Source organism: Tachyglossus aculeatus, chromosome 2 (assembly GCF_015852505.1).
Source record: "Tachyglossus aculeatus isolate mTacAcu1 chromosome 2, mTacAcu1.pri, whole genome shotgun sequence".
Lineage (NCBI taxonomy): Eukaryota > Metazoa > Chordata > Mammalia > Monotremata > Tachyglossidae > Tachyglossus > Tachyglossus aculeatus.
The window spans coordinates 61,557,540-61,582,803 of record NC_052067.1 but is presented as its reverse complement, the minus strand read 5'-3'; the positions used below and the strand labels follow the sequence as shown (position 1 = coordinate 61,582,803).

Below are 25,264 nucleotides of genomic sequence, written 5' to 3'. Positions count from 1 at the left end.
TCTGGCAGGGAGAATTAGGTAACTGGTCAGCCCCACTGAATGGAAGAAAAATAAACATGGTAGGTGTTAAGCACTTAGTATGTGCCAGGCACTGTATGAGTACTAAGTGCTGGGGTGAATACGAGCAGATCGGGTTGGACACAGTCCCTGTCCCATATGGGGCTCACAGTCTCAATCCCCATTTTACAGATGAGGTAACAGGCACAGAGAAGTGAAGTGACTTGCCCCAGGTCACAAAGCAGATGTGTGGCAAAGCTGGGGTTAGAACCCAGGACCTTCTAACTCCCATGCTCTATCCACCAGGCCACGCTGCTTCTCTGGAGCTTCTCTGAAAAAAGACAGTCCCCCCTCACCCCCAGACCACTTTAGAAGCTAACACACAAGTGATACACAGAGCTCCAAGTGGCTCAGAGGATAGACTGGCCTTTGGAGGAAGGGTCCCAGTTCAGGAAACAGAGTTTTCAGCTCACATTCCACTTCATCGGTCTCTGTCATCAGCCGATGGTAGAAGCACCTGGGCTTTAGCCTGAAAACTCAAAACCCACAGACCTGCAAGGAGTGGGGGAAGAATAAGGTGTAGCTGCAGGCTTTTTTAAGTCTCTAGTTTCACTTCTATTTTAAGTACACTAACTCCCAGTCATCCTCCCAGCTCTCTTAATGCTCACATTTAAGACAGGTGTTTCCCCACCATGAGGCTCAGACCATATGGGCTGTGCGGCGACCCGGGCATCTCTCGGGATACCTGGCAAAATCTTTTTCCACAGGGCATCCACAGAAGGCTACAGAGATGACAGAAAATGTGGGTTCTTGTTCAAAACAAGCAGTCAGCTCCATGTCTTAATAAACATGGAGATTAGCAGGAGTGGGGCACTGAGAAAGTCTGCTGTCAAAGGATAACCTTTCCTGCTGAAATTTAACAGATCACTACAAAAATAACAACAAATGCAATCCCAGTGGGTACCTGGTCTGGCGAAATAATGCAAAGGTGGCACTGAAAAACCACTTTAATATGTCTGAATATGTTAATGGTACCTCCTAGCTATTTTTTAGGTCATCTGTCTCCCCAACTGAATTGTCAGCTCCTTGAGAGCAGCAGTCTTGTCTGCTAACGACTGTACTCACCCAAGCACTCACTTGTTAAATGCTAAGATTCACAACTGCCCTTAGGCTGCCCTTCTTATTCCCAAGCTTTCTGATTGGAAAGCCTTGCTCCAATTTAGACTCAAGGAACAACTTGTACAGCATTCGCTACAAAATAACGAGCCTATACTTTAGAAGGGAAAAGAAAATATTACTGGACAAGGTAGTCAAAACAAGGAAACCAAGTTTACTATCCATTGAGTACTTTTACTCTACCACTGCAACTGTATCAACTGAAGGTCACTGAGCTTGTCAGAATGATCATGAACACAGGTACGGCTTAAAATGGCATTTTATGGATCTTCATGAGTACAAGGCTTGTGTGCATTCAGAAATAATGTCAGAATCCCAGCTGTAATGGTTTCATGTAATATACATCAGAGTTATGTCTTCTCCGAAATCACTTCTGCTAAAGCTTCATAATCTGAATATTCTTTTAGTGACCATATTAGTTCATCTAATAGTCGCTCTCCCAGCATGAAACCTTCAATGTCATGGAATGATTTATTTATTCTGTGGTCAGTAACTCTATCCTGTGAAAAGTTGTAGGTTCTGATCTTCTCTGATCTTCCTTTGGTTCCAATCTATGAAACAAATGGGAATCCATTGTTCACAATTAAACAGATGAACTTGGACAGACCACAACTAACACTTTAGCCTAACTAGTTTTATCTGTCACCACTGAGCATACTTTAACACAGTTAACACATACTAAAACAGAGCTTGGCCTCCGAAATAGAAGCAATGGCCAGAGGGGAGAAATGAAATAGTGCAAAAACCCAAACAAAAAAAACCCTTCCAATTCATGAATTTATTAGTGCCCCCTCTGTCAGTCTCATTTTCAGTCTGGACTAAGGAGAACCGGTCAAACTGGTTGGGATATACCAGGCCTAGCTAAACACCATATGGATCCGGGCAGGCATACATTTTCTGGCTAGGAATCTGACCTGTGAGCTTCCAGGGCAGCCTAGGAGTTGGCCATACTGACCGCTGCAGGCTGGAATGCTGGGTACTGTGTTTTGTGAGGGACAGGGCTTGGCATCTGGCAAGTCAGGCAGAAGTGTGGACAGCCAGGTACCCAGGGCGGCTTCTGAGGTGGGATCGATTAGCATGGGGCTGATGTTCCGAAGGTACTGAAAATGGGGTCCTGTGCAGATTCCAATCTGCAAATAAATCCTTTACACAGATACACCTCATCCTGTAGAGCCTCAGCCAGATGCGTATGCTTTTCAGACAAGAGGATTTCTGTCAATAAAGTTCTAGAACAATGCCAGTCCAGCAGAACTGAAGTACAGCATGGCTCAGTGGAAAGAGCACAGGCTTTGGGTTCAAATCCCACCTCCGCCAGTTGTCACCTGTGTGACTTTGGGCAAGTCACTTCACTTCTCTGTACCTCAGTTACCTCATCTGTAAAATGGGGATTAAGACTGTGAGCCCCCAGTGGGACAACCTGATCACCTTGTAACCTCCCCAGCGCTTAGAACAGTGCTTTGCACATAGTAAGTGCTTAATAAATGCCATCATTATTATTATTACCCTAAAAATGTGTTTAAATACTTTGAAGATTTCAGAAAAAATGCAGAAAAACAGAAACCATGTTGTTCCAGTGCACAGTCATTTCTTCTGTACCATGGCTTCGCTACATGTTTTGAACTGGAATGAACATTCTTAAACCATGAGTTTATCTGGGGAAGCAGCGTAGCTCAGTGAAAAGAGCGCGGGCTTGGGAGTCAGCGGTCATGGGTCCTAATCCCAGCTCCGCCACTTGTCAGCTATGTGACTTTGGGCAAGTTACTTAACTTCTCTGTGCCTCAGTTCCCTCATCTGTAAAATGGGGATTAAGACTGTGAGCCCCACGTGGGACAACCTAATCACCTTGTAACACCCCCCCCACCACCCCGTGCTTAGAACAGTGCTTTGCACATAGTAAGGGCTTAACAAATACAGAATAATAATTACAATGGCATTTGTTAGGCACTTACCATGTACCAGGCACTGTACTAAGCGCTGGGGAGGATATAGGCAAATCTAGTTGGACATGGTCCCTGACCCACGTGGGGCCCACAGTCTCAATCCCCACTGACAGGTGAGGTAACAGGCACAGAAAAGTGCAGTCAAGTGACTTGTTCCAGGTCACACAACAGACCAGTGACAATGTGATTTGGGGAGGGATGGCACTGTGCAGTCCTGGATCAATATGCACCTGTGATAACATGCGATTTCCTAACATGGGGTCCCTGCCTGTTCAAAGATGCTTTGAACAGGCATCTGGTTGAAAAACCTCCAATGGCTACCGATCAATCTGCGCATCAAGCAGAAACTCCTCACCCTGGGCTTCAAGGCTGTCCATCACCTCGCCCCCTCCTACCTCACCTCCCTTCTCTCCTTCTACTGCCCAGCCTGCACCCTCCGCTCCTCCACCACTAATCTCCTCACTGTACCTCGCTCTCGCCTGTCCCGCCATCGACCCCCGGCCCACGTCATCCCCCGGGCCTGGAATGCCCTCCCTCTGCCCATCCGCCAAGCTAGCTCTCTTCCTCCCTTCAAGGCCCTGCTGAGAGCTCACCTCCTCCAGGAGGCCTTCCCAGACTGAGCCCCTTCTTTCCTCTCCCCTCGTCCCCCTCTCCATCCCCCCGTCTTACCTCCTTCCCTTCCCTTCCCTTCCCTTCCCTTCCCTTCCCTTCCCCACAGCACCTGTATATATGTATATATGGTTGTACATATTTATTACTCTATTTATTTATTTATTTATTTATTTTACTTGTACATTTCTATCCTACTTATTTTATTTTGTTGGTATGTTTGGTTCTGTTCTCTGTCTCCCCCTTTTAGACTGTGAGCCCACTGTTGGGTAGGGACTGTCTCTATGTGATGCCAATTTGTACTTCCCAAGCGCTTAGTACAGTGCTCTGCACATAGTAAGCGCTCAATAAATACGATTGATTGATTGATTGATTGATTAGTCTTTAATATTTTTCATAAATCTTCAGACTGAAGAAACAAGTCTCCCCTTCTCCATCTTCTCTAAAGTGAATTTATAGTACATAAATTGGCATGACTGCCCACAGAGAACTAACATTCCAACTGGCTCTATTAGTTGCTTAGATCTTATCGTTTAACTCAGATTTCATTCATTCATTTCATTCAATCATATTTATTAAGCTCTTACTGTGTGCAGAGCACTGTACTAAGCGCTTGGGAAGTACAAGTCAGCAACCCATAGAGATGGTCCTTCAAAGAATTAGAGGGTGCCTTGAAGCCATGGGGAGACGATGAATTTAGGGATAGTATACCTTAAAAAGAAAATGGAGATAATATCCAGTTCTCCTATCATTTTTACAGTATTTGTTAAAGCACTTACTATATTCCAGGTACTGAGCTAAGTGCTGGGACAGATACAAGTTAATGAGGTTGGACACAGTCCATGTCCCACATGGGGCTCACAGTCTTAATCCTCTTTTACGGAGAAGTGAAGTGATTGCCCGAGATCACACAGCAGACGAGTGGCGGAGTCAGTATTCGAACCCAGGTCCTTCTGACTCCCAGGTCTGTGTTCTATTCACTAGGCCATGATACAACGTGGGGGGTTGTATTCTTCAAACTGCTGCACGTTAAGAAAAACTGACACCATAGCTCTAGAACTCCATGTCTGAGGCTAACCACATCTGCCTTTTCTGAAGCTACACCACACTGTGGCTACATGGGCTAGCGTTATCGGTAGAACATTCCCTAATTCCTTAACAGCACCCTAGACAAAACAATACACTGTGGTGGAATTGAGAGCTTAGGGCAGGTTCATGTAAATGATGCATCAGATTTTTTAGCACACATTTTCATTAAGTGTTCTGACAGCTTCTGTTAGGGAACTGGAAAGCACTCTTCCCACAACACAAGGTAGTATTAAATGAAATTGTTTCGGGCACATCCGGGTTTAAGTCGAGATGTGACTAGATGACAAGTTGTCCTGAACATGGAGTTCGTCCTGCTTTTCTGGAGAATTGACTATATCAGACTTGACATTATGTCTAAATTGAGTTTAATATAGCAACTTAATTCAAAATAAATATAATAATAATCATGATAATTATGGTATCTGTTAAGTGCTTACTGTGTGCCAAGTACTGTTCTAAGCGCTGGGGTTATTACAAGGTAATCAGATTGACCCACGTGGGGCTCACAGTCTCAATCCCCATTTTACAGATGAGGTAACTGAGGCACAGAGATATTAAATGACTTGCCCAAGGTCACACAGCAGACAAGTGGTAGAGCTGGGATTTGAATCCACAACCTCTGACTCCTAAGCCTGTGCTCTTGCCACTAGGCCATGCTGCTCCAAAAAATCTGCAGCAGTTACACATAACAGAACTTGTTTTTGTCCTCTCACAAAAAACACTGGATTAAAATACCAGAAAGACGATGCCTACAATACCCCAATTTTAAGAATTCAGGAAATACAGTCCTCTATACCCAGTTTAGTAGTCTAATACTCTACCCCATTTACCGGGGACTAGCAATGTTCTTTTTGTTATCCAGAAACATAGCCTCTCAAAGCCTTCCTTGCCTATTTACAATGAATTGGAAATGCTGTAGTTTAAAGGCGATCATAAGGCTAAGGGGTGTTCAGTATTCTACTGAAAATGAGCTGGGTAATGGCCGCATGTCATTGCTTATCCTTCTCTGTGTGGAAAGAAATAACCTCAAGTGGAAGTTGAGTATTGTTTATTAAACCAAAACCCAAACATGGAATACACTGTAAGTTCACTTTGGGAGTGAACACGTCTACTACTTCTGTTGTATTGTATGTTCCCAAGCACTTACTACGGCGCTCTGCCCAATGAAGCACTCTGGGAGTAAGTAAGTACGTACGTATTGGGACCTGGCTCTAATCCCAGCTCCGCACATGTCTGCTGTATGACCTTGGGCAAGTCACTTAACTTCTCTGTGCCTCACTTCTATTCTCCCTTCTACTGAGACTGTGAGCCCCATGTGGGCCAGTGACTGTGTCCAACCTGATTAGCTTCTATCCACCACAGCCCTTAGTACAGTTCCCTGACACACATTAAGCACTTAAATACCATAAAAACTACATAAATAAATACCACTGATTGACTGATACTGCCTCTCCACAAAAGGTACCAATACCTGCCAGTTGTAACTTTTCATCCTTTTATGTTGGTAAATTATCTCACTGGTGATAATCACCTAGAAAAGTCAATGAACAACCAGTCTGTGGGGGCTGTGTTCCCGAACAACCCGGTGTTAAAGAAAACTCTCATTTTAGTTCTCACCTCATGTACAATGCTAAACACGTGTGCAACACCATTCTTTCAACACCATACCATATGTTCTTTCCAGCCTGACACGCACTGCCGGAAAAATCTCCCGATTCCATGGTCACGTTCTAGCTAAAAACACGCATTCTGGCAGAACTATCACCGGCTTCCATCCATTTTACATCAATAAACTTTACCTGAATTTTTCTAGCACTGTATCTTTTGCTGGTCTCTTCTTCTAGTTGAATACTGTATAGCTTTGCACGTAGCTTTTTCATAGCCATCTCCCGGTTTTTCAGTTGAGATCTCTCTTGCTGGCATTCAGAAGCAATGCCTGAATGGTATTACAAGAATTAAACAGTTTTACTATTAAGTTTTGTGTAACTGGTATTTGTTTACTGCCTTTGCACTACAGTGAATTAAGCACTATCCTACGCACACCAGGGTTACCAACAAATGCTGCTCCTCTCTTCCCAGCCACCAGAGTCTCCATCCCCACCTACCACGCTGGTGGGAGGGACAGAAGCAGCTACACGGCACCATCTCTACAAAACCCAAAGCCTTAGAAAGGCTGTGGAGGTTGCTGTAGCAGCCCCTGGGGCTGCAGTGTGGACTGCTGTATGGGTCCTGCTGCTTTTTAAATTTTTTTATCCTAGACCCGGTCTTCTGGGTCCTCATGTATTGGTCCCCAATTCCCTCCCCTCACCATATAGTCTTAGATTTTGGGCCTCTGGAGAGCCAAGGTCTGATTTCCACCCGTGTAGTCTTTCCCAGCACTCAGTACAGGGCTCTGCACCCAATTTGCTTATATCCACCCCAGTGCTTAGTACAGTGCCTGGCACACAGTAAGTGCTTAAATACCATGCCACAGTAAGGACTTAAGAAATACTATTCCGCTAAGAACACAGAGAAGCAGTGTGGCTTAGTTGAAAGATCCCGGGCCTGGGAGTCAGAGGTGGTGGGTTCTAACTCCGGCTCCGCCACTTGTCTGCTATGTGACCTTGGGCAAGTCACTTCACTTTCTGCTTGGCACATAATAAGCGCTTAACAAATACCATCATCATCATCATAATGTGAAGAATGACTCACAGGAAAACTGCTTTCCCTTCTAGACTGTGAGCTGGCTGTAGGGAGGGAATACGTCTACCAACTCTGTTACATTATACTCTCCCAAGCGCTTAGTACAGCACTCTGCACACAGTAAGCACTCAGATACAACGGATGGAGTCGCCTTCTGGCTTTTCCCCACCTCTACAACGAGCTCCAGGTTGCTAGGGCTTGGCACCAAACTCTCTTAATCTTCTCCAGCCCCAAACATTCGGTGTCAGGAGCAACACCTTCCCAACAATTCTGTAGGCAGGGGATGGAGAAAAGAGATTTAAATCTGAGGCAGAGAAGGGTCAGGGTGCCTTGCCCAAGACCACACAGTAGGCAAGTGGCAGGGATGGGGTCAGAACCAGATCCTTGACACCCAGACCTGTGGTCTTTCCCCTAGACATGCTGGGCACATGCTGGGCCTACAGCAGCTGGAAGGCCTTGGTCTCTCATTCAATTACTAGCCAAGCCTGTTCCTGCTTAGCTTCCATGTTCAGACGAGATCGGGTGCAGTCAGGGTGGTATGGCCATATGAAGAAATACAAAATTCCCACAATCGTTGATGTTTCTGCATGTTATTTCGGGGCCGGGGGTGGGGGCATTCTGGAGAAGGAAAGCAAAAATGTACCTGTTGGAACGTGAACTATCCGGACAGCACTGTCAGTGGTATTCACATGCTGACCCCCAGCTCCACTAGCCCTCTTGGTCTCAATCCGTAAATCTTTAGGATGTATAACCAAGTTAATCTGTACAAAGAGAAGGCAAAAGACATTTCCTGTGAGGGTGAATGTGTATGTATACACATATATACACTTCAGATTCTTGGTGTGGGCTCCTTAGTAAATAAGTTTGATCAATATTCCATCCAGGTTTCAAATGAACTCTTCAGTGCAGTAATTTCCAAATCCAACAGAGATATATGCATATTTAAACTCAGGCTGCACGAAAGAGTCACATTCTTAAACAAAACCCAGATTTATGTCCCAGCACTTAAAGGATAAAACCAGACTTTTCCCAATGCCCAACTGGCAAGGAAACTTTGTAGCTAAAACTCCCAATCCACTAAAGCAAGCACAGCATTCTTGTCTTTCTCCAGCAAGCCTGCCCCCTCCTTCCTCCAGCACCTGGATCGGCACACTGCAGGCTCTTTATTCTCTTTGTGGCGATAATGAAGATAAAGACTACCCCCTTTATTTGCCTTCATCGAAGCAGCTACTTGGCCAACACTAACATATATGTTAAGGAAAGATTAAATCTAATTTCATGACTAAGGTATTTTCTACTTTATTCTGGGTTCATCCTAAAATTGTTATTTTCTTATCATGAAGTATTCTTTGTTGGGTATATGGAAATGTCTTGCTGAAGAAAATAATAGTAAATCTTGGTGTTCATGGCAAAAACGCAGGCAAGTGACATCTCATTTATCTCCTCTCTGGTGCTAAATAAGTTATCTGCCAAATGTTTGACATATACCTATGTCGTAGGAGTAAGAAGGCTTATAAGTATGTACAGACACTTTTAACTTCAGTGGAAATCCATTATAAATTGTCAAAACACTTTCTAGTCCTCAAAATTTAGCAGCCATATAAAATCAGTGAGGATTGACTCTGAACTTGACAAAGCTAACTAAAAGAAAAGTTATCTGTAGAGCCTAAAATGAGAGGTGAAACAAAAGTGACAGTTCCTATACATTCATTATTAATTCACAGGTTCTAGAACTTCTTGCTTAGGAAACTGGCAGAATTTGCTCTGATCAAGGTGACATTTTCGGGGATTAATTTTCCTATTTGTGGATGATTCCATCCACTAGACTTCTCCCTACAGAAGGTGAGAAGGGTGGAGGGTGAGAGGGTAAGAAGGGAACCAAGGAAATGCAATTCAAAAATAGTCCATTTTGCTACTTACTTGCAGTGTTGATAAAAAAAGATTTAGGTAACATTAAATACAAAAACAAAGAACAGACACTAGATTCCTCTCTTCTCCCATTTTAGTCAATATTTGGTATTTCAATTAAAATCAGCAATTCTTTTCCTTCACAAGTAACCTTTCTTTAAAAATATTTTAGTCCACGACAGTATTTCTCTATATGGTTGGTTTGTCCAGAGACAAAGTCAAGAGTCGAAGCAATTACTCTAATTATTCAAACTAGGCTATCTCTTGGCTAGCTGCATGTACAGACTTAACTAGAGTGTTCCTCAATTGTAGATTTTGCCTTCCATCAACCCCAACTGTTTTAGATAACTATTACTTGAAAAAAACTCATTTTCCTGCCAGAGGAAACCATACAGCAATCAAACTATTACAAAAAAAAAAAAAAAAGCAGGTCAAATGAAAGAGGAAATATTTCCCCTTACCTCAGTGGGCTGGGGTAATACAGCGACAGTCATTGTGCTTGTATGCATACGGCCTTGCCTTTCGGTCTTGGGCACTCGCTGCACGCGATGCACACCGCCTTCAAACTTCAGGTGCTTGTACGCTTCATGACCTCCAATGCTGGCAGTTGCATGGCGAAGGCCACCTTGAAGACCCAGAAGAAACTCTTCAGATTCTTAGTGCCACCCTCTTCCAGTGTGACACACAAGGTAAGTGGAACACAATGTGCAGCCCAAACGGCTCCAGCTCTGCCTGCGGAAGCATCACCGGGGGAGGGGAGAAGGTATTTTCCCTAACCAGAAATGGTTTTCGGTTGAGCCGTGACAGTTTTGACCAAAAAAATTTAGTGGCAAATCTCCCCGGTATTCTTAGTGTGAAAACGAGGCTGCTTCACACTGCAAAAACACACACAGGTAGGGGCTTGCCCACTTCCCCAATGAAAGATCACTGATCTGATCTAAGTTTTGGGCAGGTCTCCATCATCCAATTTCAGATCTAAACACGGCTACAGCATCACTAACCTATTTCACTGGGAAAGTATTCCAGTGTTTCAAAATGCCACTTTTTATAGGCTGCGTATTGCTCATACATATCAAACATCTCGGCAGTGAACAGCATGGCTTCTTGACCTCCGATTCCGGCCGTCAACTCCAGGATCAGATCGTTTTCATCCGCTTCTTCTGAAGGAATCAAAAGAAAGATTATCTGTAAACACAAAAACATCACCCATCTGATAAGTAAAAGCACTGGACGCATGTGGACCCAGCCTCCCGACCCCACCCTGGTCCTGTGAGCTACATCTTGGGGCGTCCTCGCCACCCACCTTTCTCCATCATCCCAGGGCCTCATTCCTAACCTGTTCAGGACAAGGAAGCCAGGCCCAAGCCATAAATGTTCGCCTCTACAATATAACGGCGGGAAACTCAGCCATCTGGCTGCGGCTTCTGAGCAGTGAAAAGCTGGAAACTCTCCTCCTCGAGCCATGATATCCTATTGGGGAGAAGCCTGGCCTAGCAGAAAGAGCCCGGGCCTGGGAGACAGAGGTCCTGGGTTCTAATCCTGGTTCTGCCACATACCTGCTGTGTGACTCCACCACTTGTCTGCTTTGTGACCTTGGGCAAGTCACTTAACTTCACTGTGCCTTAGTTCCCTCATCTGCACAATGGGGATTCAATGACTGTTCCCCTCCTACTTAGACGGTGAAGCTCCAAGTGGGACACGGACTTTTTCAGGCCTGATTATCTTGTAGCTACCCCAGTGCTTAGAACAGTGCTTCACCCAAAGTAAATGCATAATGCAGCACAATTATTATTGTCACTACTTTTTTTTGTTTTGTGCCCCCTGGGGACCAGGGATGTGTCTAATTTTCATTTGGGAATTCTCCTCATGCTCAGCCCAGTGCTTTGCACAGAGCAGGTGTGTAATAAACACTATTGCTAGTAATTCTATGACCACTAATAATAATTATGATCATAATTAATAATATAGGTATTTAGCACTTACTATGTGCCAGGCACTGTACTAAGCACTGGAGTGGATACAAGACAGTTGGGTTGACACAGTTCCTGTCCCATGTGGGGCTCACAGTCTTAATCCCCATTTTGTAGATGAGGGAACCGAAGCACAGAGAAGTGAAGTGACTTACCCAAGGTCACAGAGCAGACAAGTGGCGGAACCGGGATTAAAACCCAGGTCCTCTGATTCCCGGATATGGGCTGGGACTGGTGTTATCTGGCTGGACCAGATGCATATTTCAAGATGTCCAATAATTTGGTCCCCTACCAAGTTGATCCTATTATATTTTCTACAAAGAGTAGTGGTAATTATGTGGCCATTAGGAAGTGATGGACCAGCCATTACTCATTTATCACCAGTTACTGAATAAATTTTACAGTTTTGCACCTTGGACCAATCAATATCTACATTTGCACCAACCTCTAACTTACTCCCTTCCGCTTCATATCAGACAACTCCCAGCTCTCCCATATTCAAAGCTCCCTTGACAGTCTATCTCCTCAAATCACCCTCTTCAACTTTCAGACTATTTCTCATTGATTTAGGGTAAAATTCCCAAACTACACGCCACCACATTGAGATTATCCTAGTTTCGTTCCTCCAGATTTTGACTCACTCTTCAGAGTACAGTGGCTTGCAGGTGTAATGGGAAGGACATCCCAGTAATGGGAAGGACATCCCAGCAAACAATACCCAACCCTAGTTCCTAGCCACTGAAAAATGGTGGATCATGGCAGCTGGGGAGAGGCTGCTAGACTGGGAAGCCACTGTAATTCCTCCAAGGGAAGCCTGAGGCCATTGAAATGATGTTCAACTATGTGGCCACAGATTCAACCATTAAAAAGCGACCTTCTAAATTGAAATAATACTGACCTCTTCTTGCCAAATCTAATGGACTCTATCTACTCTGAACACCTCCTCCTCAACACCTGGCAGCCTTTGACCCTGTAGACCAGGCCCTTCTCTGGGAAACATTATCTAAACTTGGCTTCACTTACACTGTCCTCTCCTGGTTCTTCTCCTATCTCTCTGGACACTCTTTCACAGGCTCCTCCTCTGCCTCCCACACCCAAACTGTGGGAGCCCTTCAAAGCTCTGTTCTGGGTCCCTCTATTCTTCACCTACACCCACGCCTTTGGAAAACTCATTTGCTCCCACAGCTTCAATTACCACCTCTATGCATGATTCCCAAATCTCCCGCTCCAGTCCTGACTGCACTCCTCCTCTGCAGTCTCACATTTCCTCCTGCCTTCCTAACAGCTTTACTTGGATGACTCACCAACACCTCAAACAAAGCATGTCCACAATGAAACTCCCCACATACAGCCCGTCCTCCCCTTGACTTTCCTATCATATTGGACAACATCACTCTCAGTGAGCTCACACTCTTGTTCCTCTTGTGCTCACCTATTCACTATGGGCTTTCCCCGCTCCAACCTCTAACTTACTCCCTCCCACTTCGTGTCAGACAGCTCACAGCTCTCCCCACTTTCAAAGCTCCTTTGACAGTCTATCTCCTCAAGGAGACTTTCCCCAATTAACTTGTAATCTACCCAATTTATATGCACATGACATAACTGAACATCATCACTTCCACTCCACCTAAATGTCCATGTCCCATAGGCACCTCTGTATATACAGCTTGTGTACAGCATTACGCATTAACTCATGCACTATTTCACATTTTCCCTCTATTTAAAATTATTTTTGTTTCTGGATCCCTACTCATTTGTTACCTCTTTTAGGATACGGATCATGTCTAATTCTATTCTAATCTCCCAAAAGTTTAGTAAAGTGTTCTGGGCACAGAAGGCATTTAAAAATGATTAATAGCAAAGGAAACACTTTCAATAAATAACACTGATTGTCTGATTTATGATTTAAATTGCAATACCTGATGCCTCAATTCAGCTATCTCTTTCTGGCACATAGTTATTTCACTTTCTGCAAGTTTCCTTAAATCTTCGTTCTCATCTAAAAAAAAGAGAGAAAGTTAACCATGCATACGCAGTGTAGAAAAAATGGTCAGTTAATTCCCACATAACGAAGGATAACCATTTGACATTTTTAAAAGGAATAAAATAGCTAACTTTAAACAGTTCTCTCCAGTTTTGTAACTGTGACATACACACAGAATGGCAACTGGATCTCAGGTCAGGGCCTTACCTTTGCAAATTATACCAATCAATCAAGGAGATCTTCACTTGCTCAGGCTAAATAAGGTTATTCCATTGGACCCAGGGAAATGCCCCTCTAGATTGTAAGCTTGTTGTATTGTACTTTTCCAACCACTTAGTACAGTGCTCTGCACACAGTAAGCACTCAGTGAATACCACTGACTGAATGACTGCAGAACCGAATGGCTAATCCAACTGAACTGACCATTACAAGTGGATACTGTCAAAATAATCGACGTTGCACCAGCCACGATGCTTGAATGACAAGTGTGCAGGTGCTTACATGCCCTCAAATGTAAAACATGCAAGTAGAGCACATTTATGAACAGTTTTTGAGCTAAAAAGAGATGCCCGAGGGCAGTCAACTCATTGCACTAAGGTGCCATTTTGCTTCATGATGGAAGAGAAGCAGCATGGCCTAGGGGAAAGAGTACAGGCCTGGGAGTCAGAGGACCTGGGTTCTAATCCCAACTCTGCCACTTGTCCGCTGCGTGATCTGGAAAGAGTCACTTCACTTCTCTATGCTGCAGTTAACGTCATCTGTAAAATGGGGGTCTAAAGCTGTGAGCCCCACGTGGGACATGGTCTGTGCCCATCCCGATTATCTTGTACCTACCCCAGCGCTTTGTAGAGTGACCTCTCAAAGATCACATATGAGCTCCTTCTTGCCAAATTTATTGGCCTCTACTTCATCCTAATCCCCCATGACCTCTGAGCTGTCTTCGACACTGCCGACCACCCCCGTCTCCTGGAAACATTCAATACAGGAGGCATTCCCAGACTGAGCCCCCTCCTTCCTCTCGCCCTTCTCCTCCTCTCCATCCCCCCCGGCCTTACCTCCCTTCCCCACAGCACCTGTATATATGTAAATATGCTTGTACATATTTATTACTGTATTTATTTATTTATTTTACTTGTACATATTTATTCTATTTATTTTATTCTGTTAATATGTTTTGTTCTCTGTCTCTCCGTTCTAGACTGTGAGCCCACTGTTGGGTAGGGACCATCTCTAAATGTTGCCAACTTGTACTTCCCAAGCACTTAGTACAGTGCTCTGCACAAAGTAAGTGCTCAATAAATACGATTGAATGAATGAATGAATAAATTATCCAACCTCGGCTTCGCCGGTCTCTTCCTACCTCTCTTGCTGCTCATTCTCAATCTTCTCCTCTGTCTCTCACCCCTAACTGTGGCGGTCCCTCAAGGTTCAGTTCTGGGTCCCCTTCTAATCTCCACCTACACCCACTCCCTTGGAGAACTCATTTGCTTCCATGGCTTCAACTACCACCTCTATGCAGAAGATTCCCAAATCTACATCTCCATCCCCCATCTCTCACCCTCATTGCAATCTCACATTTCCTCCTGCCTTCAAGACAACTCCTCTGGATGTCCAAAAGCTCACTGTGGGCAGGGAATATGTTTGTTATGCTGTTTGTACTCTCCCAAGCACTTGGTAGAGTGCCCTGCACATCGTAAGCTCCCATTAATTATGATTGACGGATTAATACAGTGTCTGGCACATAGTAAGTGCTTAAATTCATTCAATCATATTTATTGAGTGCTTACTGTGTGCACAGCGCACATAGAAAGCGTTTAAATAAAATCCTATTAAATATAAAGTAATAGTGATAAAATAAAGAAGCTCGCAGGTGATGGACAGGGCTAGAAGGGCTCCTGGGAACGTGTACCTATCCATCATTTATATATATTATAGTCCGACTCACCCACTAAACTGGAGGCTTGCTGTGGGTGGGGAACGTGTCTTCCATTGTTGTTTCTACTCTTCCAAGTGCTTGGTATAGTGCCCTGCACACAGTAAGCACCAGAGTGCTCTGCACATAGTAAGCGCTCAATAAATACGATTGATGATGATGAATATGACTGAAGGATTGACACAGAACCACATTATTATTATTATTATTAAGTGCCAAGTCATTTCTGATTCATAGCGAATCCAAGGATATACTTTCTCCAGAAGATCCTGTCCTCTGCCATAATCTACAACCTTTCTAACAGTTCTTCCATTATCGTTGTTATTCATTCAATTGTATTTATTGAAGTGCTTACTGTGTGCAGAGTGTTACGGTCTCTATCCATCTAGCTGCTGGTCTGCCTCTTCCATGTTTTCCCCTGGACTTTTTCTAGGATTAGTGTCTTCTCCTGAGAATTAGTCCTTCTGATGATGTGCCCACAATATCCTACTCCAAGACAAGTCAATGGCCTTCCAAAGACCATTTTGGTTAAATTTGCTCCAAAATCCATTTATTTGCTTTTTGGGCAGTCCATGGTATCCGCAAGAGCCTTCTCCAATACGACATTTCAAAAGAATCGATGCTCTTTCTATCCTGTTTTTTCACTGTCCAGCTTCCAGATCCACACACTGCCACTGGAAACACCACAGAATAAATAAAATCCTATTACAAAGTAATAATAAAATAAAGAACCTCAAGGTCGATGGATGGGACTAAAGGAGCACCTAAGAATGTGTACACAACCCATCATGTATTTATATCACTGTCTCACCCATTAGACTGTAAGCTCCTTGTGGGCAGGGAATGTGTCTGTTTATTGTTATAGCATACTTCCCCAAGCGCTTAGTAATAACAATGATAACAACAGTGGTATCTGTTAAGCGCTTACTGTGTGCCAGGAATGGCACTAAGCGCTAGGGTGGATACAAGCAAATCGGTTGGACACAGTTTCACAGTCTTAATCCCCATTTTACAGATGCAGTAACTGACGCCCAACAGAAGTGAAATGACTTGCCCAAGGTCAGATGGCAGACAAGTGGCAGAGCCAGGATTAGGACCGATGACCATGACATATTTGGTGCCAAACTGTACTTTCCCAGTGCTCTGCACAGAGTAAGTGCTCAATAAATATGATTGAAGCTGTGTGACTTTGGGTAAGTCACTTCACTTCTCTGTGCCTCAGTGACCTCATCTGTAAAATGGGGATTAAGATTGTGAGCCCCATGTGGGACAACCTGATGACCTTGTATCTACCCCAGCGCTTAGTACAGTGCCTAGAATATAGAAAGCGCTTAACAAATGCCATCATCATCATGAATGACCTTCTGATTCCCAGGCTACGCTGCTTCTATAATCAATCAATCAATCATATTTATTGAGCGCTTACTGTGTGCAGAGCACTGTACTAAGTGCTTGGGAAGTACAAGTTGGCAACATAATCAGAATGGAAGGTAATAAGGTTGCCCCACATGGGGCTCACCGTCTTCATCCCCATTTGACAGACGAGGGAACCAAGGCACAGAGAAGTTAAGGTCCCCTAGCAGACAAGGGGCGGAGGTGGGATTCGAACCCAGGTCCGCTAAATCCCCGGCCCAGGCTCTTATCACTAGGCCGTAAGTGTCACCAGCTCGAGGCACGTTGTCTACTGATGCCTGTCTCCTTGTTGTGTTCTGAGGTCTGTCTCCCCCTTCTAGATTGTGAGCCCGTCGTTGGGTAGGGACTGTCTCTATCTGTTGCCGCCCTGTACTTCCCAAGTGCTTAGTCCAGTGCTCTGCACACAGTAGCAATAATAATAATAATGATGATGGCATTTGTTAAGCGTTCACTATGTGCCAAGCACCATTCAAAGCACTGGAGGGGGATACAAGGTGATCAGTTGTCCCACGTGGGGCTCAGTCTTCATCCCCATTTTCCAGATGAGGTCACTGAGGGCACAGAGAAGTTAAGTGGCTTGCCTAAGGTCACGCAGCAGACAAGTGGCGGAGCAGGGATTAGAACCCACGTTCTCAGATTCCCAAGCCTGTGCTCTTGCCACTAAGCAACGCTGGCAGTTCCTACTTATCATATTCGTTAAGCCCTTATTTTATGCCAAGCCCTGTTCTAAGTGTCTGGGGAGATACAAGGGAATCCGGTTGTCTCACGTGGGGCTCAGTTTTCATCCCCATTTTCCAGATGAGGATGCTGAGGGCACAGAGACGTTAAGCGGCTTGGCTACGGTCACACAGCAGACAAATGGCGGAGCAGGGATTAGAACCCACATCCTCCGACTCCCAAGCCCGTGAGCTTGCCACAAGGCCACGCTGGCAGTCCCTGGGATGGTTTGATACGAGGTCATCAGGTTGGACATTGCCCCTGTCGAGAGGTGGGGCTCACAGTCTTAATCCCCATTTGACAGGTGAGGGAACTGAAGGCTAGAGGAGTTAAGCAGCTTGCCCAAAGTGACACAACAGACGAGCAGCGGAGCAGGAATTAGACCCCACGACCTCCGACTCCCAGGCCCGCGTTCTTGCCACTTGGAGAAGCAGCGTTGCCTAGTGGCAAGGGCTCGGGCTTGGGAGTCGGAGGACGTGGGGTCTAATCCCGGTTCCGCCGCTTTTCCAATGGGTGACCTCGTGAGGTCGGCATGCGGGTGAGCGGACAAGAATTGCAGACAGGGCAATGAAGGCGCTGAGCTGGCAAGGTCCAGGAAGAGGAGGCGGGCGGACCATCACTACCACCATTCTGTCCGGCAACAAGTGACGCTGGCCTCACGAGGGAGGAGGGAGCCAACTGGCAAATGCCACCAGCCCCAGATACAGCTTATAAGCAACTCCCGCTGAGTGCTCAGGGCTCTCGCCTCCCCTAAGGAGCGAAATCCGCTGCGTGCGTTACACCCAAAAGGACCTAAGTCCAGAGCAGTCCTGGGAGGGAAATTGGACGGGATAATAACAGCTTGCTTGGGAAGGCGATCCTTTGAGTAATTCTTTACTCCCCCACGCGACTCCGGTGTTTTGGCCGGCATCACTCGGACGAGGCGCTTCCCTTCTCTGGGCCTCAGTTCCTTCATCCGTCAAATGGGGATGATGATGACATTTATGAAGCACTTACTATGTGCAAAGTACTGTTCTAAGCGCTGAGGGATGAAAAGTGAGAGCGCCCCGCGTGGGCCGGGATAACCTGATCAATCAATCAATAGGATTTATTGAGCGCTTACTGTGTGCAGAGCACTGTACTAAGCGCTTGGGAAGTACAAGCTGGCAACATATAGAGACAGTCCCTACCCAACAGTGGGCTCTCAGTCTAGAAGGGGGAGACAGAGAACAAAACCAAACATACTAACAAAATATAAATAAATTGAATAGATATGTACAAGTAAAATAAAATAAATCATCATCATCATCAATCGTATTTATTGAGCGCTTACTATGTGCAGAGCACTGTACTAAGCGCTTGGGAAGGACAAGCTGGCAACATATAGAGACCGTCCCTACCCAACAGTGGGCTCTCAGTCTAGAAGAGGGAGACAGAGAACAAAACCAAACATACTAACAAAATAAAATAAATAGAATAGATAGGTACAAGTAAAATAAAATAGGGTAATAAATACCTGATGACCTTGTACGTCCCCTAGCGCTTAGAACAGTGCTTGGCACATAGTAAGCGCTCAAGTTTTGTTGTCTGTCTCCCCCTTCTAGCCTGTGAGCCTGCTGTTGGGGAGGGACCCTATCTATCTGCGGCCGACTTGTACTTCCCAGTGCTCTGCCCGCGGAAAGCGCTCAATAAATAGGATTGAACGAATGCACGATCAAGCCGCGCCGCTTCAGTAGAGAGGCCTGGCTGCTCGGGGAGGGGCGGGGCTCTCACCGTGCAGCAGGCTCTCGGTGTCCCGCAGCTCCCGCTCCTTGTCCCGCAGCCGCCGCAGGGCGTCCGGTAGGAGGGGACTCCCCGGGGCCCGCGGCCCGCACGGCCCCTCCAGCCGCCGGAGGGCCCCTTCGGACAGCAGCTCCCACAGTGGCGGGGCCCGGCTGCTCCAGGCGCGGGCGCAAGGCCGCCGCCACCCGGCAGCCCTCCAGGCCGCCCGCCCGGCCGCCCACACGGCCTGGAGCCGCATCCCTCCAACGCTGGGCCGAGGACCAGCCGCCGCGCCCGGCCGGGCCCTCTCGCGAGACCAGCGCCGCCTCCCGATTGGCTCCCGCAACACGGGGGCTGCCATCCGATTGGGCGGTGCCAGACTGTTGCCGCCTGGTTTGGCCGGGGAGAGGGGCGGGGTCAGATGGGCAGCATCGGACGACGCGTCTGCGGGCCGGGGCGGGAGCTGTCAACCCCGCGGAGGGCTGAACAGCGCGGAGAGCGCCGGCAAACAAATAAATAATTTATTTTGTTCTGTGAGCCCCTTGTTGGGTAGGGACCGCCTCTATATGTTGCCGAGCCCACTGTTGGGTAGGGACTGTCTCTATATGTTGCCAGCTTGTACTTCCCAAGGGTTTAGTACAGTGCTCTGCACACAGTAAGCGCTCAATAAATCATCATCATCAGCATCAATCGTATTTATTGAGCGCTTACTATGTGCAGAGCACTGTGCTAAGCGCTTGGGAAGTACAAATTGGCAACATACAGAGACAGTCCCTACCCAACAGTGGGCTCACAGTCTAAAAGGGGGAGCCAGAGAACAAAACCAAACGTACTAACAAAATAAAATAAATAGAATAGATATGTACAAGTAAAATAAATAGAGTAATAAATATGTACAAACATATACATATATACAGGTGCTGTGGGGAAGGGAAGGAGGTAAGATGGGGGGATGGAGAGGGGGATGGAGAGGGGGACGAGGGGGAGAGGAAGGAAGGGGCTCAGTCTGGGATCAATAAATACGATTGATTGATTGATTGACTTGTAATAATAATGGTATTTCTTAAGAACTTACTATGTGCCGACCACTGTTCTAAACGCTGGGGGAATACAAGGTGATCAGGTTGTCCCACGAGGTGCTCACAATCTTAATCCCCATTTTACAGACGAGGTAACTGAGGCCCAGAGAAGGCCCAAAGTCACACAGCTGACAACTGGCGGACCCGGGATTTGAACCCATGACCTCTGACTCCCAAGCCCGGGCTCTTTCCACGGAGCCACGCTGCTTCGCCCAAGCGCTTAGTACAGTGCTCTGCACACAGTAAGCGCTCAATAAATACGACTGAATGAATGAATGAAATAATAAATGATGGCATTTGTTAAGCGCTTACTATGGGCGAAACACTGTTCTAAGCGCTGGGGGGCGATACAAGGTGATCAGGTTGTCCCACGTCAGGCACACAGTCTTCATCCCCATTTTCCAGATAAAGGAACTGAGGATCAGAGAATTTAAGTGACTTGACCGAGGTCACACAGCAGGCATGTGCCGGAGTCGGCTTTAGAACCCACGACCTCTGACTCCCGAACCCGTGCTCTTGCCCCAGAGCCACGCTGCTTCTCTAGATTGTTAACTCGTTTTGGGCAGGGAATGGCACTGTGCATTGTTGTAGTATACTTTCCCAAGCGCTTAGCACAGTGCTCTGCACTCAGTAAGTGCTCAATACAGTTGAATGAATATGTTCATTCATCCATTCAATCGTATTTATTGAGCACTTACTGCGTGCTGAGCACTGTACTAAGCGCTTGGAAAGTACAAATCGGCAACATATAGAGACGGTCCCTACCCAACAACGGGCTCACAGTCTAGAAGGAGTGGACATTATATATGTCCACATATGTGATGCTAATAATAATGATGATGATGGTATTTGTTAAGTGCTTACTATGTGCCAGGCCCTGTTCTAAGCGCTGGGGGAGATACAAGGTAATCAGGTCATCCCACGTGGGGCTGCCAGTCTTCATACCCATTTTACAGATGAGGGAACTGAGGCTCAGAGAAGTAAAGTGACTTGCCCAAAGTCACACAGCTGTCAAGTGGAGGAGCTGGGATTTGAACCTATGACCTCTGATAATTTTGTATCATTTAATAATTTATTATAGTTTAGAATGCAGGTTCTGCATGATCAATCTGAAAATGATAAAACACTTCAAGTCTCAAAGCAGAAGCAGTTTAAAGAATATACTTTAATAATATAAAAGGTGCAAAATTGTAAGCAATAACTATATAATACAGCCATTTTAAAGAGTTCAATCGGAATTGTACCTTTTACTTGAAATTTATATAATTTGTTACACAAGTGTATTCTTTTTACTTGTTACCAAATGATAACTTCTCCAAGGATACAGCAATGAATTCTTTCAGTTCAAAATGTTTCTTAAGAAAACCCAAAAAACTAATGCTTATGCATTCTACGGATTTAACCATCATAAATTTCCACAAGTCAGAAATGAAAACAATCATATTTTGATTCACTTTGAAAATCCAAAGGCATACGCTGTTTGTGGAATTGCACACATAACTGTCATGCTCAAATTCTAGTACAGACTGAAATATTCTTAGAAAGTTTATGGTAAGTGAAATGAACGGCGCTGCTTTGGAAAAGAAAAACCGAGAACAAATTACTGGTACTAGAGGTGAAAAAAATGTGATGAACACAATACCTGCAGTTAGTCTGGCATATGAAATAGTTTTAGAACACTGCCTATTAAATCTTACTCATGCACTGAAAGTTTTCTTATGGTTCAGTGGAACCCATCAAAGAATAGCAGATAGTCAAATACAATGGTCAGAATATAAGGGAGGGATGCATTTTGGGATTACACAGGACCCAGATGCTTTGTCATTCCTAGAGAATTTATCAGGTACTTGTATGACCAGGTAACATCATATCTGTGACAATCAGGTGATAGGAAGGGCATTAAAGTAGGTTGGTTTCCCAGCTTTGATAACCAAAGGAAGAAACGGAACACACCTTTATAAAAGTTCATGATCAATCTGAACTCACAGGATATTAGTCATTGATCCCATTTTTCTAATCAATCAATTGCATTTACTGGGGATTTACTATGTGCTGAACACTGTACTAAGCACTTGGGAGAGTATGATACCACGCTGATTAGGGGCAAATTGATGCTTAGTTAGGTGCAGCAGTGATTTGATTCTCTAGCAGAAAAAAACTACTTCAGTGATTTAGATCTTTCAGGCATAAACAGTTTTTGGATCTGAATTCTCTAGATCACTGCTCTGGTAGTATAGGGCTTGACTTGTTCAATAGCTAGCATATTTGGAGTATTAAGAAGTAATTTATTATATAATGTTGATGAATCAACTATTTTCCATTGCTTGCTACAGCCTAATCCTAAAGATTCCAGGACCTTTTGGACATTCCCCCAAACTAGTAATACATTTAAAAGTGCATATGATATTGTCAGGGTTTCCTTGAATTCAACCTTTTTATTCCCATTTAGTTTCATTACAGTTTTCGACTAAAGCCCTTGGATATTTTACATCATTATAACCCTTAGTAAATAGGACTTTACACCTAGTCTTTTTGCAGTTTGAAATTAGGCATATTTAACAGTGTGACTTTGTAAGTGATTATTTCTGTCCTTTTAAAACTCTCTTTGGCTTTTGATAAGGGAATGCCTGAAAGGAATTTCCCCATTGTGTTCTCATAGGGGTTATGAGGTTTCATGGAACATGCCCTTCCTTACTCTACTGCGCTTAAACGTTTAGGGCAGTGGTCTGCACACAGTAAGCACTCAAATACCATGGATTGATTTTTCTATTTCTAGCACAGACCAAAAATATAAAATTCTCCAGTCATGGTCTCAGGAAAACCACAGTGAAATGTATGTCCAGAAACAAGCATGCTTCCTATGCAGATTTAAATCTGCTCAAACATGCTGATACGTTTCAATAGCTCATTCTTTGGATTAAAAAAAAAGTTTTTTTTTAAAGACCACTATTTTTGACACCTTTATAAAAAATGGCCACTAGGTAGACACTACCCATATTTTGTTAGTGAACAGTGATGTGCTCAAATAAAGTGTTAAACAAATCACTAGTAGACATTTAATTTGATGGCACCCTAACAGCATATCACTAGTCTTACCCTTCTATCAAATCCCTCAGACATTTCAGGTTAAGAAGGGTACAAAGCACTTTTCCAGCTATTTTAATAGGATAACTGAGGCTAAAGTGCTTGTTTTGGAGGCTAGGAATTATCTTACAGATTTGTCAATGCCCACCTAGTCCATAGCTGAGTCTTCTAGAAGCAAATGTGATCCAGCTGGGTTGGGGAATAATGAGAGAACAGAGTTTGTGAGGTTAAGATTAAATCTTTTCTCTAGCATATTTCAGCAAGCCAGATTTAGGCTAACTACTTTAAAATCCAACAAAAGACTAACTGGGACAGGAAGGGTAAACGCTGAAAAAGGGAGACACAGTTTCAAATATGGGATCCCAAGCTAACAAGGGTTTCAACTGAGTCCATACATATGGTGTTGTCCACCTCATCACGCGGTCTCTTTCCTGCAAAGGCTGTTGGGAGAGGTCACATGACCATCCCATAGTTGCACAATACCAGCCCAGCTTGAAAGGCAAGCAAAGCAAGCCATGTCCCAAATTTTCAAATTTAAAAGCTCCTCCATTATGACATCTGAGATTCATGTTCTGGTGAAGCCTTTTCCTTTTTGCCTCTCTTCCTCTCTGCTTGTGCTCCCTGGCCTGAATTTTTTCAGTGTTGAAACCTCAGCAAAAATCTTTATCTCCTTTCTCTCTTCCCACTCTTCCTTTCTTAGGTCTCTAGAAACTAATGCTTCTCAAACTTTATCGGTGATGCAGTGTGGAGTGGTGATGGTGATGGGAGGCGGGGGCGGACTGGTCATGATGACATTGTACCTCACACTCTCAGGTTGGGGAGAGATCAATACAGCACTGTGGGTGTTACTATTCAAATACAGACATGTTTTGCTTTGGAAAAGAAAAACCCGGAGCAAATTTCTGGTCCTTAAAGAAAAAAAATGTGGAGAACACAACACCTGCAGTTAGTCTGACATATTAGTTTTAGAGCACTACCTATTAAATCTTATTCATGCATTGTAAGTTTTTCTTCTGGTTCATTAGAAGCTGTCAGTGGGAAGGTGGTGATGTCCTAACATTAAGCATATCTGGAAGTCCAAATTCCCTTAGTGTGGGAAGACATGTTCTCTAGGTGTGAAGTGAGCTGTGTTTGCCCACTAGCGGTACGACAAGAAACACTTTGCTTGGCTTCCATCAGTGTAGCATCAGGGCTAAGTCAGCAAAAGCCAGAGTCCAAAGGAGTCTAATTGTTGCAGCCAACTGAAAGGGTCCCTCACCTCACTCCACACCCCTCAGGGCAGGATGGCTTCCTGGGATCAACCTGGGCATTTGGATTGGACTACTTCCTTCCATGACCCTAGTGGTTCAGCCTAGTTCACTGGGGAGGAGTTGGAGGAGTCAGTTGGAAATCAAGGGGCTTTTAAACATTTCTGACGCAAGGCAAAATCCCCCACTAAAATTTTAAAGAATCTTAGAGCCACAGTTGGGAGAAGTAAGGGGGCAGGGTAAAGTCTCTTACTTCTCAGAAACCCAGGTTGATGAATTTACTGAGATTTTTTTTCTGGCTGGAACTTGCTTGTTTTTGTGTCAGCAAAATAATGACCAAACCCCCCGCCAGTACTGCCTTTTGATCATTCTATATTTTACCTTCCCAGTAGTGTTAACAAGGCTTTCCTTGCACCTAGGAAGCTCTGATAATTTTCTCTTTAATAGGGTGTGTGTCGTTTACACAAAAGAAAAAAAAGGGACATTAGCAAATATCTTGTTCAGCTCATAAGTCACCTATCCATACCAGGGCAGGAAAATTAAAAAAAAAAACAAACAGGCTTAAACACTACCTTCCTCTTAAACCATCTTGTCATTCAATTCCACTTCAAAGAAAAGCAGGCCACAGCCTGGATTTGTCAGTTTCCTTCTCCCTGAAACTGAGGCTAGGTTTATATTTCAGAATGTTCATTTCAC

At 44.7% G+C, this 25,264-nt stretch overlaps 1 protein-coding gene across 2 annotated transcripts; it reads right to left on the bottom strand.

Moving 5' to 3' along the window:
* Positions 1-989: 989 nt before the first annotated feature.
* Positions 990-19,374, bottom strand: MTRF1L (mitochondrial translational release factor 1 like). Of its 2 annotated transcripts, XM_038742178.1 has the most exons (7): positions 19,171-19,374; positions 13,291-13,370; positions 10,403-10,586; positions 9,863-10,026; positions 8,137-8,254; positions 6,611-6,747; positions 990-1,724 (listed from the first exon to the last, which is right to left on the bottom strand). In XM_038742178.1, the coding sequence occupies exons 2-7, from the start codon at positions 13,324-13,326 to the stop codon at positions 1,524-1,526; spliced, it is 840 nt and encodes a 279-aa protein (XP_038598106.1). In that variant the 5' UTR covers positions 13,327-13,370; positions 19,171-19,374; the 3' UTR covers positions 990-1,523. The 2 variants fall into 2 exon arrangements, with proteins under 2 accessions (XP_038598106.1, XP_038598104.1); XM_038742176.1 differs by lacking the exon at positions 19,171-19,374 and having other exon boundaries at positions 10,403-10,561; positions 13,291-13,371.
* Between the last annotated feature and the right edge of the window lie 5,890 nt (positions 19,375-25,264).

Coding starts and splice junctions, on each gene's coding strand:
- MTRF1L (XM_038742178.1), bottom strand. CDS start 13,326: ATGTGCCAGAAAGAGATAGCTGAATTGAGGCATCAG. Junction 10,027..10,402: donor ATACTTTCCCAGTGAAATAG/GTTAGTGATGCT, acceptor TGGGTCTTCAAG/GTGGCCTTCGCCATGCAACT. Junction 1,725..6,610: donor ACAGTGCTAGAAAAATTCAG/GTAAAGTTTATT, acceptor TTTGTTTCATAG/ATTGGAACCAAAGGAAGATC.